This window comes from Acanthamoeba castellanii, assembly GCF_000313135.1.
Source record: "Acanthamoeba castellanii str. Neff unplaced genomic scaffold scf7180000084758, whole genome shotgun sequence".
Taxonomy (NCBI): domain Eukaryota; phylum Discosea; order Longamoebia; family Acanthamoebidae; genus Acanthamoeba; species Acanthamoeba castellanii.
The window spans coordinates 158,023-171,026 of NW_004457380.1; the positions used below are offsets into that span (position 1 = coordinate 158,023).

The window sequence follows — 13,004 nt, forward strand, 5'->3', positions numbered from 1 at the left end:
CCATCGGTACGGTAGATAGCCTGCACGCGCGATCCCACGGCGAATGGGCCTGCGGCTACAGCACCGGGCCAGGCCGAGGTAGGCATGGGTGGAGGTGGAGCGTGCGCCGCTGGCAGTGGTGGTGCTGCGGCAGTAGGTCTGGGGGGCATCAATTCAGCTTTTTTGATGTTGTAGAGGTCTTCGGTTAGGGTAACGATCTCCAGGAATTCCTTTCGGGCGTTGAGGAGCTCTTCATTCTGGGGATCTTGGCCCAGGGCGAGCTCTACCTGTTTGTACTGCTCCAGCAGAAGCCGTAGCCTTTCACCAATCTCTTCGAGTGACTCTCCCATTTCCTCCTGGATGTGCTGTCGCTAATTGATGCTTTGGATTCCTGATTTGTTTTCTTTTTCTTTTTTGTTTTCCAAAAGAAAACAATAGTTCTAACTTTTTCAGGAAGTTTAAGGTGGCGATAGACAACCCCCCAAACAAGTTGTACGGCTGGGCTCATGAGCCTCCCCTCATGAGGGGCTTGGAGCTGGTTGGGGCACTTCTGGTGGGGGTGGGGTGGAGGGCTTGCGGCCACAGAGGGCCGTCCGTAGATGAAACGCCCATTTCCTGCGCGAGTACCCAGAAGAGTGTTGGAGTTGTGATTAGGGGTCCTCTCATGTTTTGGCCACATCAGGGTTGTGTGGCGTGGAGAAGGGGAGGATACCTGGCGATTCTGTCCAAAGACAAATGCTCCGTGAACTGGATCCCCAACCGCGACAGACTCTCTCGTGCCTTTCCCACCGCCGCCCGGTCACGAAGGACTTAGTCGTTCACGCCGGCAGCAAGAGAAGCTTGAGCAGACATGTACGTACATGCGTGTTGGTGGTCAAAATCTCCAGCCATCGCATGAGCTCCGGCAGACTCGATGCGAACCCGGGATAGTGAGCCCACCGCAGCTCTTCGATGTAACTGTTGTACGATTGCAATCAGCGCGGGTGGGTGGGTCACCAATTAGGGAGCGGCAAAAAGAAGCTGCATGGCTGTAGGGTAGGTAGGGCACCTGACGTAGGGGAACAGGATCGTGGGGATGCCCATGGAGAGCGGAAAAATGTTCCTTGCGTTCGGCTTGTAGATCAGCTTGTAGAACGTGTTCGCCTCTGTCGTGTGTGTGTGTGTGTGTGTGTGTGTGTGTGTGTGTGTGTGTGTGTGTGTGTGTGTGTGTGTGTGTGTGTGTGTGTGTGTGTGTGTGTGTGTGTGTGTCGTGTGTGTGTGTGTCGTGTGTGTGTGTGTGTGTGTGAGATCGAAGGTAACAAACAAAAGGAGAGAGAGAGAGCTGTGTGGCGTACCCGAGGGAAAGATGACCATGATGTCCACTGCATCGACGGTGTCTCTGAAGGCCTGGTCGCGCTCCTCCAGGAGATATTCGCGGGAGGCCGGCGTGCCCTTGTAGAAGAACTCCCGAAACTCCATGCCCCTCTCCGTCGCCCACGCCGTGATCGTATCCTGCGCGTCGTGTCATGAGTCGTGTTGGGTCGTGTGTGTGTGTGTGTGTGTGTGTGTGTGTGTCTTGCCATGTATCGCGTGCGTGTGCGATGGTGCGTGCCGTGGCAGCACGTACTCTGATCAACGGCGCCATGCGGTTCATTTTGGAGCCCTGCCAGCCGATGACGCGCACCGGGGCCGACGCGTTGTGCCGTAGGCCGTGCAGGTTGGAGTTGTGCTGCGGGATCATCCACTGGGTGCCCGTCATCGCGCCCTCGTAGTGCTGGGCCGGGATCGTGTTGACCTGGATGTGGTAGTCGAACGGGCTCTTGGCCGTTTCGGCGCGGCCGTCGGTTTTGCTTCGCAGCAAGTGCGGGTGGCCGTCCACCCACAGAATGGCCCTCGCCGCCCCCATCTCCAGACACCTGCGAGAAAGACAAATAAATAAATATAAAAATTACAAATCAAAATGTACATATTTAAAAATAAATTAAACAGAACAGGCACCTTTTTAGTAGGTGGTCGGCGACTGACTCGATTTTCAGGAAGAGGCAGAGGTCTAGAGAGCGCTTCTCCTTACGCTGCCCGGCCTCGATGAAGGTGTCCAGCAGCTGCTCGTCGCTCTTGGCCGTGATCTGGTACTCCGACAGCGGAAGGCACACGACATCTGGGAAATATTTGGCTGGAGGGGGGCAGACCACAGATTAAGAAATCCAATCAACAATAAATAATAATAATAAAACTAATAATAAATAATTTTAAAAGGGCAATTAAATTTTGAATTAAAAATAAAAAGAAAGACTTACTGATGGCTTCGGCTATCTCCCAGCCGCTCCAAAGGGAGGAGCCCCACGTGTCGTGTGGGTTGGACAGGATCCACAGCACATTGATGCCTGAGGCGCAGGGTTCGCTGGCGTGCAGCAGCTCGTCCCACGCCACCGGTGAGTGTGTCTCGGCAGCACCTTCGCTCGTGGGCTGAGGTGGCGCCACCAGGTCCGAGACCTGGCTGAGCCACACGATGAATGCGGCCGCAAGGAGGAGGACCAGAAAACGCACCCTGCCCACCCCCCTCGCACTCGTGGGGTGCTGCTTCCTCGTCTCCATGTTCTCCACGGGGTGTTTTTGGTTCCAGGTGTTGGGTGCATGAGACCTATGTTTTTTTGACACACAAAGCAGGAATAATGCAACTCTTTTCTTATTTAGTGCCTAACCCAAGCTGTGGTGGTGGTGGTGGAGGGAAACACCAGGAGAAGAGGAGGGCAGGTAGGCCGAAGGGGACAGCAGCTGTGGCTGCTGGTGGTGATGGTGGTGGTGCGGCCCTCGTGCTGGCCCAGTTGGTGTGGCAGCGGCGGCGAAGACGGGGGGCTGGGCGCCGGCCGGGAAGGCCACGGGCTGGAAGTGCGGCGGGGTGGCGGCTAGGGGCGACGGCGAGGGAAGCGCGCACGGCACCTGGAGGCGGTGATAGGGCGGCTCCGGTCCGCCGGAGAGGCGCCGCCACTCCCTCTGCTCCTCCCTGAACACCACCTCAGTCGTGAGCCCGACTTGTGCGTGTGCGGTGCGTGCGTGTGCGGTGCGTGCGTGCGTGTGAATGTGGGAAAGCGTGTGGTGTACATTTGTCGCTGCGCCCAGACGCTGACGGCGTGTGGCGGGTGATCCCAGGCGGGCGGTGGTACTGGGCTCGCTGCCGGAGGATGAACTCCCGCTAATGATGATAATGGCAATGCCGACGACGGCGTGGGGTCAGAACGAACTGGCAGCACAAGGCCAGCAGCGCGTGAATTTGGGGGGGGGGGTTGGAGCGTACCGGGAGCGATGAGCTCGTTCAGATACCGCTGCTGCTGCTGCTGGGCGTCCTGGCCCTGCCTTCGCTCAGCACCCGGGCTCGGAAAATTGAGAGAAACCTGCACGGCAACCAAGCCCCCCGAGTCAGCGTTCGCAACAACGGCACACAGCACGACACACACGCACACACGGGGAGAGTCATACGAGGTGCGGGCTGGAGGGGAAGCGGAGAAGATCATGCGCTGGCGCTGGTGGGTGATTCTGGTGGTGGGGCGGGTGCGGGTGCGGGTGCTGGTTCATCTGTGGTGGTGCGAAGAACTGCGATAGTGGTGGCTGCTGCTGTGGTGGCGGAGTTGCGCCCATCGGCTGCTGCAGTGGCGGCGGCGCAGCTGCCGGCGAGTGCGCGGGTGGGGGAAGCGTGGGCGCCGGCGATGGCGCCATCAGCTGCGCTAACGAGTCGACCGGCGAGGGCGAGGGCGAAGGCGTGCGTCTGCGGGGTGATTGGCAGGCAATGCGAATGGGCTGCGGCCGAGCAGCCGCACCCGAGCCGGCGGCCGTGGCCGAGCTGCCTCCGCCTGGCGCCGGCGCCGGTAGCAGCTGGTCGAAGAACGGATGCAGCGCTGAGGCCTGGCCGTCCGCCCGGCTCTGCGCAGCGTCGGAGGGCCGCAGCGGCTGGTGCTGGGGCTGATGCGACGGGGCCTGGGCCTGGTGAGGGCCGTGGAAGGGGTTGTAGGCCGCCGCCGCCGGTGGCGGCTGATGGTTGACCGGCTGTGGGCGCTGCTGCGATAACGGCACCATGTGCGGCAGCTCGCGCGGCTGCTGATGTGGTGGGTTCTGCTGCTGCGCGGATGGCGCCGGGCCGCTTGGGCGGTGAAGCAGCAGAGGTCGATGCGGCATCGGCGAGCAGAACGAGGCGTCCCACGGCGGTGGCGGCAGCTGCTGCTGCTGCTGCTGTGATCGGCGGTTCAAGTTGATGGCCTGGCGCGACCGCCGCTTCTCCTCTTTGCGGTGCCGGTCGTCTTCCAGGCGCGCCATGCGGAGGGCGGCCTTGAGCTCCCGCTCCTCCTCGTCGCTGCCGCTGTCTTCGGCTTCGGCTTCGGCCTCGCTCGGTTTGCCGCCGCTCGAATAGGGGCTCGCCGCGCCGGGAATCAGCAGCCGATGCGGCGGAGATAGAGGCATTCGCCGGGCCGCCATACCGCCTTGTGCTCCCACTTCGAGGTCTACACACACCACACACACACCACACAGCACGCACACGACACGAAGGAAGGTCCATCAGCGCTGATGTGGCAGGTGCAGCGAACAAGCGGCGGCGGGTGTATACCGGGTTGAGGCTGGGGAGTGGCTTCGGCGAAGGTGTTGAGGAGCACGAAGTTGGAGGGAAAGCTGTCGGACGAGAACTGGCCATGGCCGGCGCCGTCCAGCTCGGTCATGGGGATCATCAACCGGTTCTCCTCCACGAACGATGTGTGGAAGCCATATCTGTGACACACGCGCGCGCGCACACACACACACACACACACACACACACACACACAGTGAGGATCTGACTTGATGGCGGCAAATAGGGAAATGTGTACATACCTGAAGATGAGTCGTGGGTACGACTTGCCGATCAGAAGGTCCTGAAAGTGGTAGACCTGCATAAATTACATAAATGAATAAAAATATGACCATTGTGAGAAACACTTTGAAAGGCGCGCCCATGGTGGCTATCATGACGAGGCCGGCGCACCCGAATGAGCACATCCCCGGCAATAGGCACGTTGAGGTCCATCACGATGCTCGAATCACCCTTCCTGCCTGAATACATTCTGTGAAGAAGAGAACACACACGATTACAGTCAGCTTGTACCAGTGATGTATCTAACAATATATAAAAATAGATTATAAATATAGCATGAAATACAACAAAAATTGCAGGGCATGTGTTGTACCTGTGGGCCTTCTTGAGGAAAAATGGCGAGTGGAAGCGATGCATGTCGACGAGCTCGACCACGGGCCAGAACCCACCCTTGATCATGTCGACATCGGGCACCGGCATCATCTCTATTCGCTGTTTGATAGCACCACACCAACATTGGCCACACGCGCACATGCGGATATAGCGCGTGTGCGAACCTTTAGCACGAGCCGCTTGGGTCGATGGACCACGTCGAGCGACTTGGTTTGTGTGAGGATTTGATGCAGGTAGTTGACACACCTGCAGCATTGTGGTGCGTGCGTGCGTGCGTGCGTGCGGTCGCGTGTGGTGAGAAAGTGGTGAGAAAGTTGAGAGAAGGGGGGGGGCACACAAAGCGAGCCTGAGAGACGGACCTTCGCTGCGAGGGCACCTTGACGCCTCGAGCAGACTGCGAGCGCGACGCGCCGAAGAACTCCATCGATTCCTATGTGCAGCGTTGAGACATGTGTACAGGGAGAGGCTCCACACGAAGAGAGCCAGCAGTGACGCGACGCACCTCGGGTGCGGTGATGAACCCGGCATAGAGAAAGTAGCTGCTGATCACTGTCCCCGTTCGCCCCAGGCCAGCTTTGCAGTGAATGGCCGCTACGTTGAGGCGGTCCTCTTCGAGCCACTCGTGCACGGCCTTGACGACGTCGTGGAGCAGGCTCATCGGTGGGGGATGGTGGTCGGGCCACCCGTAGAACCGCACCTGTGCGTTCGCAACGTTGTAACACAAGGCCAGCTTCAGAAGCTGTGTGTGTTGCGTGTTGTGCGTGTGCGTGTGCGTGTTGCGCAGTACCCTGTTGCGAAACTTGCCGGGGTCGTAGTGCTTCTCGGTGAGGTTGAATATCATGTAATGATTGCTGTGATGGCACTCGAAGAAGTCGGCGACCTACGATAGAGTGGTCATGGTGAGAACACTCTTTCTGGAGACAAGCAAGCAGAAGAAGGATTGTTTGTCATGACAACAGCTCACCTCGTCGATGTGGTTGCGATAGGCCTGCTCCACCAGCTTGTCCGCGGGGAAGCCCATCGCAATCACCCGATGCGTGACATCTGCAGATGTACGCCGTGGTCAATACACACACCACCACCACCACCACCACCACACACAACGCCGACGCTCGTACACGTCAAGTCGAGGTCGAATTCCTACGTCGCCACCGAAAAATGCATAGAGGAGTGGTGAGTCACAGTGCCACGTGTAACTCGAGTAGGCGGCGTACATCTTTTTCGAGTCTGTACTTGTCGCCTGAGGCCAGCGTTCGCAGCTGCAGGCGGCACGCCCCGGGGGCATGAGTGAGCAATGGCACGCGGTGCCGGAGACCGGCCCGGGGGGAGGTTGGAAGCGGGCGGGCGTACCGTGGTGAGGGCCTTCTTGCCGAACTCCTCCATGCCAAGAAGTACTAACAAAATATATTACAATAAATCAAAATTGTTCGAACAAGCCGCTTTCTGTTCCTTTTTCTAATTATTCCAATTTTTCGATTTAAAAATAAAAAAGCAAAGAATATTCTGTTGGCGAGAAATAACCGGCCACCCCACGTTTGTGGATTTTGCAGTGTGTAGAAGAACAGAAGGATAGGAGGCTGCTCGAGGAGAGAGATCAAAGATGTCGTCCAAGTACGATAGCTTTCGCTCTATTTTGGATCAGCTGATGGGCGGCGACCGCGATCTGCTGCCGGATCAGAAGACGAATCGGCAGATGCATTTCTCTGATGATAAGGTGTGCAAGTTCTACATTTGCGGCCTCTGCCCCCACGAGCTCTTCACCAACACCAAGAGCGATCTCGGTCCGTGCACGAACCTTCATGATGACGACATCAAGGCCCAGTACGACGAAGTGCCGTTCGAGGAGAAGATGACCAAGTACCCCTTCGAGAGAGACTTCATCGCCTTCATGCAGAAGATGGTCTCGGACCTCGACAAGAGAATCGATCGGGGGCACCAGCGATTGTCTCTCCAAGATCACGAGAATCCTCTGACGCCCGACAAGATGGAGAAAATGGACGCCATCAGCGAACAGATCGAGATGCTTCTTCGACAGATGGAGGATCTCGGTGCGGCGGGCAGGCTTCAGGAGGCGCAGAGCCTCGAGCTCCAGATCCTCAAGCTCAAGGCCGAGCAGGAGGCCATCAAGAAGGGCATCAGCGGTCCCGGCGGTGCGGCCCTGTCGGCGCAGCAGCAGGAGAAGCGGCTCAAGGTGTGCGAGGTCTGCGGCGCGTTCTTGGTCGTTGGCGACACCGATGATCGCATCAAATCGCACAACGACGGCAAGCAGCACCAGGGCTTCGACGCCATCCGCACCATCCTCGCCGAGAAGCGCAAGAAGATTCTCGAGGAGGGAGGCTCCGCATCGCGAATCATCATCAGGGACGATCGAGACCTGCAGCGCGGCGGCCGCGATCGAGGCGACAGCCGCTCGGGGCGCGACTCCTACTCCTCCTCCTCCTCGTCTCGAGGCGTACGTAGGGACAGCCGCTCGGGGCGCGACGACTACCGCAGCGACAGCGGCCGCTCCAGCGGTCGCGACTATCGAGACAGGGACCGAGACCGAGACTACAGCCGCGACTACAGGGAGTACAGGGACCGAGACAGGGATAGGGAGAGGGACAGCAGAGACAGGCGGGACCGAGATAGAGACTACTACAGAGATCGGGATGGCGAAAGCAGCAGCAGGAGGCGGGGAGAGGAAGAGGAGTACGGCGGCGCGAGGAAGAGGGAGAGGGAGCACTCGAGAGAGTCGTCGGCGGGCCTGAAGGACTCGACGTCGTCGGCCGCCAGCGTCGGTCCCGGTCCGGACGGCGACGAGGCCGAGCGGAAGCGTCGTCGCGCCGAGGAATGAGCGAGACCGCAAGCTGACTGACATGCACACACGAGCGCGAGCGCGGCAGGCCTTCAACGTACGCGATTCACGCAAACACCACACAAACACAAACACACCAACGAGAACAGCAGTGTGCACTGATGGACTAAAACAGCTGACGGACGGACTGGCGCCGACCAACACTAAATAAACTGCACAACAAGTGTAAGCCGTGTACTACAACTCACTGCCGCACGCCGATTCCAAATCAGGCATCGCCCCTCTTCTTTTTCGCGTGCGTGCGTTGCTTCTGTGTCGTGTTGTGTGTCGTGTCGTGTTGTGGGCCTGCGACGAGCGCGCGTGTTCCCTCTCAGGCAAGTGACGACTGCCCACTCCCGCGGCCGTGCTCTCAGAGTTAGTTGAAGAGGAGCGAAGAGGGCGAAAACAAAGAAGTGCGTTGAGGGACTCTAAAGTTAGGCCACTTTGCTTACGCAATCGGAAATTCCACCCATTATTTGTCTGCCTGTTGGCCGACAGAGCAGCCATCATCCAGCCTGCTCAGCCAGAGCCTCAACATTTGCTCTCTAATCGATAATTGCACCCTCACCACACCTATATATGCACACCACGTACACTCACAAGGCCTAGATGGACCAGCTTGATGAAGTCAAGGAACGCGTTCGAGACGAAGGCGGAGGAGAGGAGGAGGAGGAGGAGGAAGAAGAGGGAGAGGGACTGGGAAAGGAGGAGGAGGAAGAGGAAGAGGAGGATCGTCGCGGACGAGGCCGCCGTCCGCCGCATGATGACGTGCTCGCCGAGGAGGACCGCGACATGGCCCAGGCTGAGGAGCTCTTTGGCGTGAGCGGAGAGGAGCTGGGCGATGTCGTGTCCAAGTACGCCAAGATCCACCAGCCGGTGCCGTTCTCGTCGCAGACGCCCAGATGGCGGCTCAGCCTCGAGTGGCACGACATCAACTACAAGGTGATGGTGCCGCTGCCGCCCAAGAGCATCCTGCTCAGGCTGCTCTTCAAGCTGCCCATCCCGAGCATGGTCACCAACGTGTTCAGGCCGAAGAAGGAGATCCCCATCCTCAACCACGTCTCCGGCAAAATCTACGCCGGTCAGGTCGTCGCCATCATGGGTCCCACGGGCTCGGGCAAGGTTCATCTCACTAACACATTCCTGTGCTCCTTCTTGTCCTTGCTGATCTCACTCTCTCTGCTGCACGCATGATTGTGGTGTGTGTGTGCATGTGCGTGCATGTGTGTGTGTGTGTGTGGTGTGCGTGCGCTGTGAAACAGACGACCTTGCTCAACGTGCTGGCGCAACGCATCAAGACCAACGTGACGGGCACGATGCTTGTGAATGGGGAGGTGGTCAAGGGCCGCCGTTTCAAACGTCGAATGGCCTACGTGCTGCAGGACGACATCTTCTTCCCCAGGATCACCGTCCGCAACACGGTGCGCGACGCGGCCTACCTCAAGCTGCCCAAGAAGATGCCCTGGAGGGAGAAGCGGGCCAAGGTCGAGGACTTGCTTACCGAAATGGGGCTCCAGCGCTGCGCCAACACCATCGTCGGCGGCGCCTGGGTGGTACGGCCCTCCGCCACTCTTTCTCTCTCTCTCTCTCTGTCGAGATTCACACCACCGCCCACACCGACACTGACACCCATCAACAGAGGGGCGTGTCGGGCGGAGAGCGCAAGCGAACGAACATAGCGACAGAGATCGTGAGCAATCCTGCGCTGATATTCCTGGACGAGCCTACGTCGGGCCTCGACGCCGCTACGTCTCTCGGGCTCATCGTGTCGCTCAAGACGCTGGCCAAGAGCGGGCACACGGTAGTGACGACCATCCACCAGCCCTCCTCAGCCATGTTCATGATGTTCGACAGGGTCCTGCTGCTGGCAGAGGGCGGCTGGGTGGTCTACTCGGGTAGCGCGCAGGAGATCATGAGCTACTTCAACTCCCTCGGCCTCCACGCGCCGTCAACATACAACCCCGCTGACTTTGCGCGTACGTCGCTCACCACACGCACATACCCGCACACTGACATAGTCACAGGCACGCTCACAGACGTGACCGTACGCACGCACACACGCACACACGCGCACACACACACACACACACGCGCAAAACACACACACACACCACACAAGCCATGATCTGACTTTCTGAAGTGCACACACGTAGTGGAGGTTGTGAGTTCGTCGCAGAAGATCAAGGACGGTCGCACGGTACGACAGCTGCTCATCGACGCCTACGCCGAGAATGAGAGGAAGAAGCAGGAGGAGGCCGCTGGTCAGGGACCATCGCCGGAGGTCGACGAGCTGGCCAAGGCGTCGCTCGAGGACATGAAGCACGGCAAGAAGTTTCCCACGCCGCTCTACCAGCAGACCTTCGTGCTGACCAAGCGCAGCTTCATCCAGCGGAAGGGCGATCTGTTGGGATGGAACCGCATCATGCAGATCATCTTCATCTCCGTCCTGGCCGGTCTTCTATGGATTCGGAGGGACACCACCGGTACCCCTGCGCCTTAATCCGCCGCCGCCGCCGCCACCACCCATATCAAGCTGACACATTGATCTGTCGTGTGGGCTGCAGAGGCTCAAATTCCAGACCGCACAGGTATGTCTCATTACAGAGCGGCAGCGGCGTGAGGCATCGCTCACTCGAGGGTTCTTCCTGTTACTAGGTTTTTTGTTCTTCAGCACCATGTTCTGGATTCTGCAGACCTGGTTCAACGCGCTCTACGCCTGTACGCTCTCTCCCAAAACGGTCGAACGCGGCAATATCACGGAAGCTGGACTCACCACATAGCACACCACCGCCACACTACTACTACACACCACACACACGGTGACCGCGCACAGTTCCTCCCGAGAGAGCCGTGCTCAACAAGGAGAGAGCAACGGGGTCGTACCGCATGTCGGGCTACTTCATGGGCAAGATTTTCGCCGAGACCCCCCTCGAGCTCGTCCTACCCATCGCCTTTGCCTGTATCACCTACTGGATGGTACACTTACACCTCCCCCACTTTTGCGTGCGGTTGCGTGTGCGCGCATGGTGTGTGTGTGTGTTCCTCAACGTACTGTGGTGTGCGGTGTGTGTGTGTGTGTGACCTCATACGTTCTGTGTCCGTCGTGTGCGCAGGTGGGGCTAGCGCCCAAGGCCGAGTGCTTCATTCTCTACATAATTTATGTGTGCCTGTTCGCGCTGATGGGCAGCGGTTTCGGTCTGTTCATCGGGGCCACAGTCCTCGACGTCCAGAAGGCCATCACCCTGTCGATCATTGTCGTGCTGAGCTCGGTGATGCTCGGCGGCTTCTTCATCAGACAGGAGAACCTGCGGCCGTGGACACGGTGGGCGCGCTGGATATCGTTCATGAAGTACGCCTTCGAGCTCTTGCTGCTCAACGAGTTCGACGTGGGCGATCAGACCTTCACGCCATCATCGCCGTCGCTGTACACCGTCAACCCGATCACGGGCGACGACGTCCTCAACCAACTCGGCGTGGAGACCAATATCTGGGGCGACGTACGTACACAACTCTTTCGTCCGTGCGTGTCTGTGTAGAGATTGCGAGTCCGGTGGTGGCTCACATTGGTCTCGCGTTTGGATGCAGATCATGTTCATCGTGGGGATGATCGTCATCACGCGCTTTCTGGCCTACCTCTCGCTCCGCTTCCTCAACAAGCCCAAGTCCTAATAAAAGGATACGCTGTGTTTGTCGGGAGCATTCCGTGCATTCCCCGCCGCGGGGACCAATCGCGCCTTTTCTCGCCTGTTTGTCAACACCATGATGTTTCTATCTCGCCATCTTCATGCATTCAACGTTGGGATCAATTAGATAGAATTGAACGAAGAAGAAACAGCGTCTTGGAGAAGGCAAGAAGATGGACGTTCAGCAGGGCAATACTACCTCCCCGACCACCACGGCAACGACGAGTACGGTGGGGCGGCCCTGTGCACAGTGCCAGAGCCGCCACCTGTCGTGCGACCGCCAACGGCCGTGTCGGCGCTGCGTCGAGGCCGGGCCTGGCCTGGCCATGAACTGCTGCGACCCGACCGACGCGCCGCGCAAGCGGGGCCGACCGCCCGGCGCCTGCCGCAAGCGCAGGTCCACCACCGCCCCAACAGCCCTCGCCACCCCCACTCCACCCACAGTGCTCTACCCGGCACCCAAGCGAGCCCGGGCCGAGCCTGGGTCCCTCCTGGTCCCGCCGCCTGTGCCCTTCGCCGGACCCCAGCCGGCAGCGGCGTCCACGCCACTTCCACAACAGGCCTGGGCCTCGCCAGCGGATGACCCAACCGGTGCGCCCGGCTCGCCGCTGTTGTATATCTGGCTTTGCTCTGACACACGCCGCACACGCCGCACACACACGCACGACCGCACACGCACGCATGTGGCACGTGGACAGGGTTGTGGGATGGAGCGCCGCAGGGGTCTGGCCAGCAGTCGTCGTCGCCGCCGCTGCCGCAGCAGGTTGCGACCACGGCGCCCGGCGGTGGTGGTGGAGGGCAGCCCGCCGAACCGGACGTGATGCGGGCCATTCTGCACGAGCTGCGCGAGATGCGCTCGGCCTACACCACTCTCAGCGCGCAGGTGGCCGACCTCACCAAGCGCCAGACCACTACCGACCACCGCATCGACGCGCTCCACCACCATCACCACCACAACCACAACCAATCGTCGCCGCATCAGCTCCTCCACCAACACCTCCAATCGCAGTTCGAAGGCGCCTCGGCGGCCATGACGGCCTACTACGGCTCCGACGGAGGAATAGGGCCGGCCAGGCGCCTGAGCGCCAGCTGGCAGGAGCTGGCCGACCTCTTCAACTCGGCGCCGTTCGTGTCGGTGGGGTCGCCGCCGCTCCCGTCGCCGCTGCCGTCGCCTTTCCCCTCGAGCCAGGGGCTCCTTACGCGCATGTGGTCCATGTCACAGCCCTCCATGGCACCACCACCACCGGGCTATTCGTCGTCTCCGTTCTCTTCGCTTTCTTCGTCGTCTTCGTTCTTTTCC

General features: G+C 59.5%; 4 protein-coding genes and 1 pseudogene across 4 annotated transcripts in view; 3 read left to right on the forward strand and 2 right to left on the reverse strand.

Annotated features, from left to right (window-relative positions):
- Positions 1-497: 497 nt before the first annotated feature.
- Positions 498-2,553, reverse strand: ACA1_212820 (uncharacterized protein; the record flags this gene model as incomplete). The annotated part of the gene is made up of 9 exons (XM_004336991.1): positions 498-594; positions 692-759; positions 840-936; positions 1,028-1,092; positions 1,330-1,470; positions 1,586-1,874; positions 1,957-2,131; positions 2,256-2,451; positions 2,506-2,553. The coding sequence occupies 9 exons, from the start codon at positions 2,551-2,553 to the stop codon at positions 498-500; spliced, it is 1,176 nt and encodes a 391-aa protein (XP_004337039.1).
- Positions 2,554-2,655: 102 nt separating this feature from the next.
- On the reverse strand, positions 2,656-6,571 carry ACA1_212830 (Protein-tyrosine-phosphatase; the record flags this gene model as incomplete). Its single annotated transcript, XM_004336992.1, has 16 exons — positions 2,656-2,962; positions 3,061-3,121; positions 3,254-3,350; positions 3,436-4,451; positions 4,556-4,713; positions 4,816-4,871; positions 4,967-5,045; positions 5,169-5,287; positions 5,353-5,434; positions 5,548-5,618; positions 5,691-5,885; positions 5,976-6,068; positions 6,153-6,232; positions 6,307-6,328; positions 6,403-6,447; positions 6,539-6,571. 16 exons carry the CDS (start codon positions 6,569-6,571, stop codon positions 2,656-2,658), a joined length of 2,514 nt encoding a protein of 837 aa, XP_004337040.1.
- Positions 6,572-6,788: 217 nt separating this feature from the next.
- ACA1_212840 (CROP protein) lies at positions 6,789-8,021 on the forward strand (the record flags this gene model as incomplete). The annotated part of the gene is made up of 1 exon (XM_004336993.1): positions 6,789-8,021. One exon carries the CDS (start codon positions 6,789-6,791, stop codon positions 8,019-8,021), a length of 1,233 nt encoding a protein of 410 aa, XP_004337041.1.
- A 609-nt stretch (positions 8,022-8,630) lies between these two features.
- On the forward strand, positions 8,631-11,690 carry ACA1_212850 (annotated as a pseudogene).
- Positions 11,691-12,030: 340 nt separating this feature from the next.
- ACA1_212860 (uncharacterized protein) overlaps positions 12,031-13,004 on the forward strand; it is a gene marked incomplete at both ends in the record, with an annotated part of 1,147 nt that continues 173 nt past the window's right edge. The window contains 2 exons of the mRNA XM_004336994.1: positions 12,031-12,295; positions 12,403-12,967. Of these exons, the coding sequence (XP_004337042.1) occupies positions 12,031-12,295; positions 12,403-12,967 (830 nt within the window). The remainder of the gene's footprint in view (positions 12,296-12,402; positions 12,968-13,004) is intronic.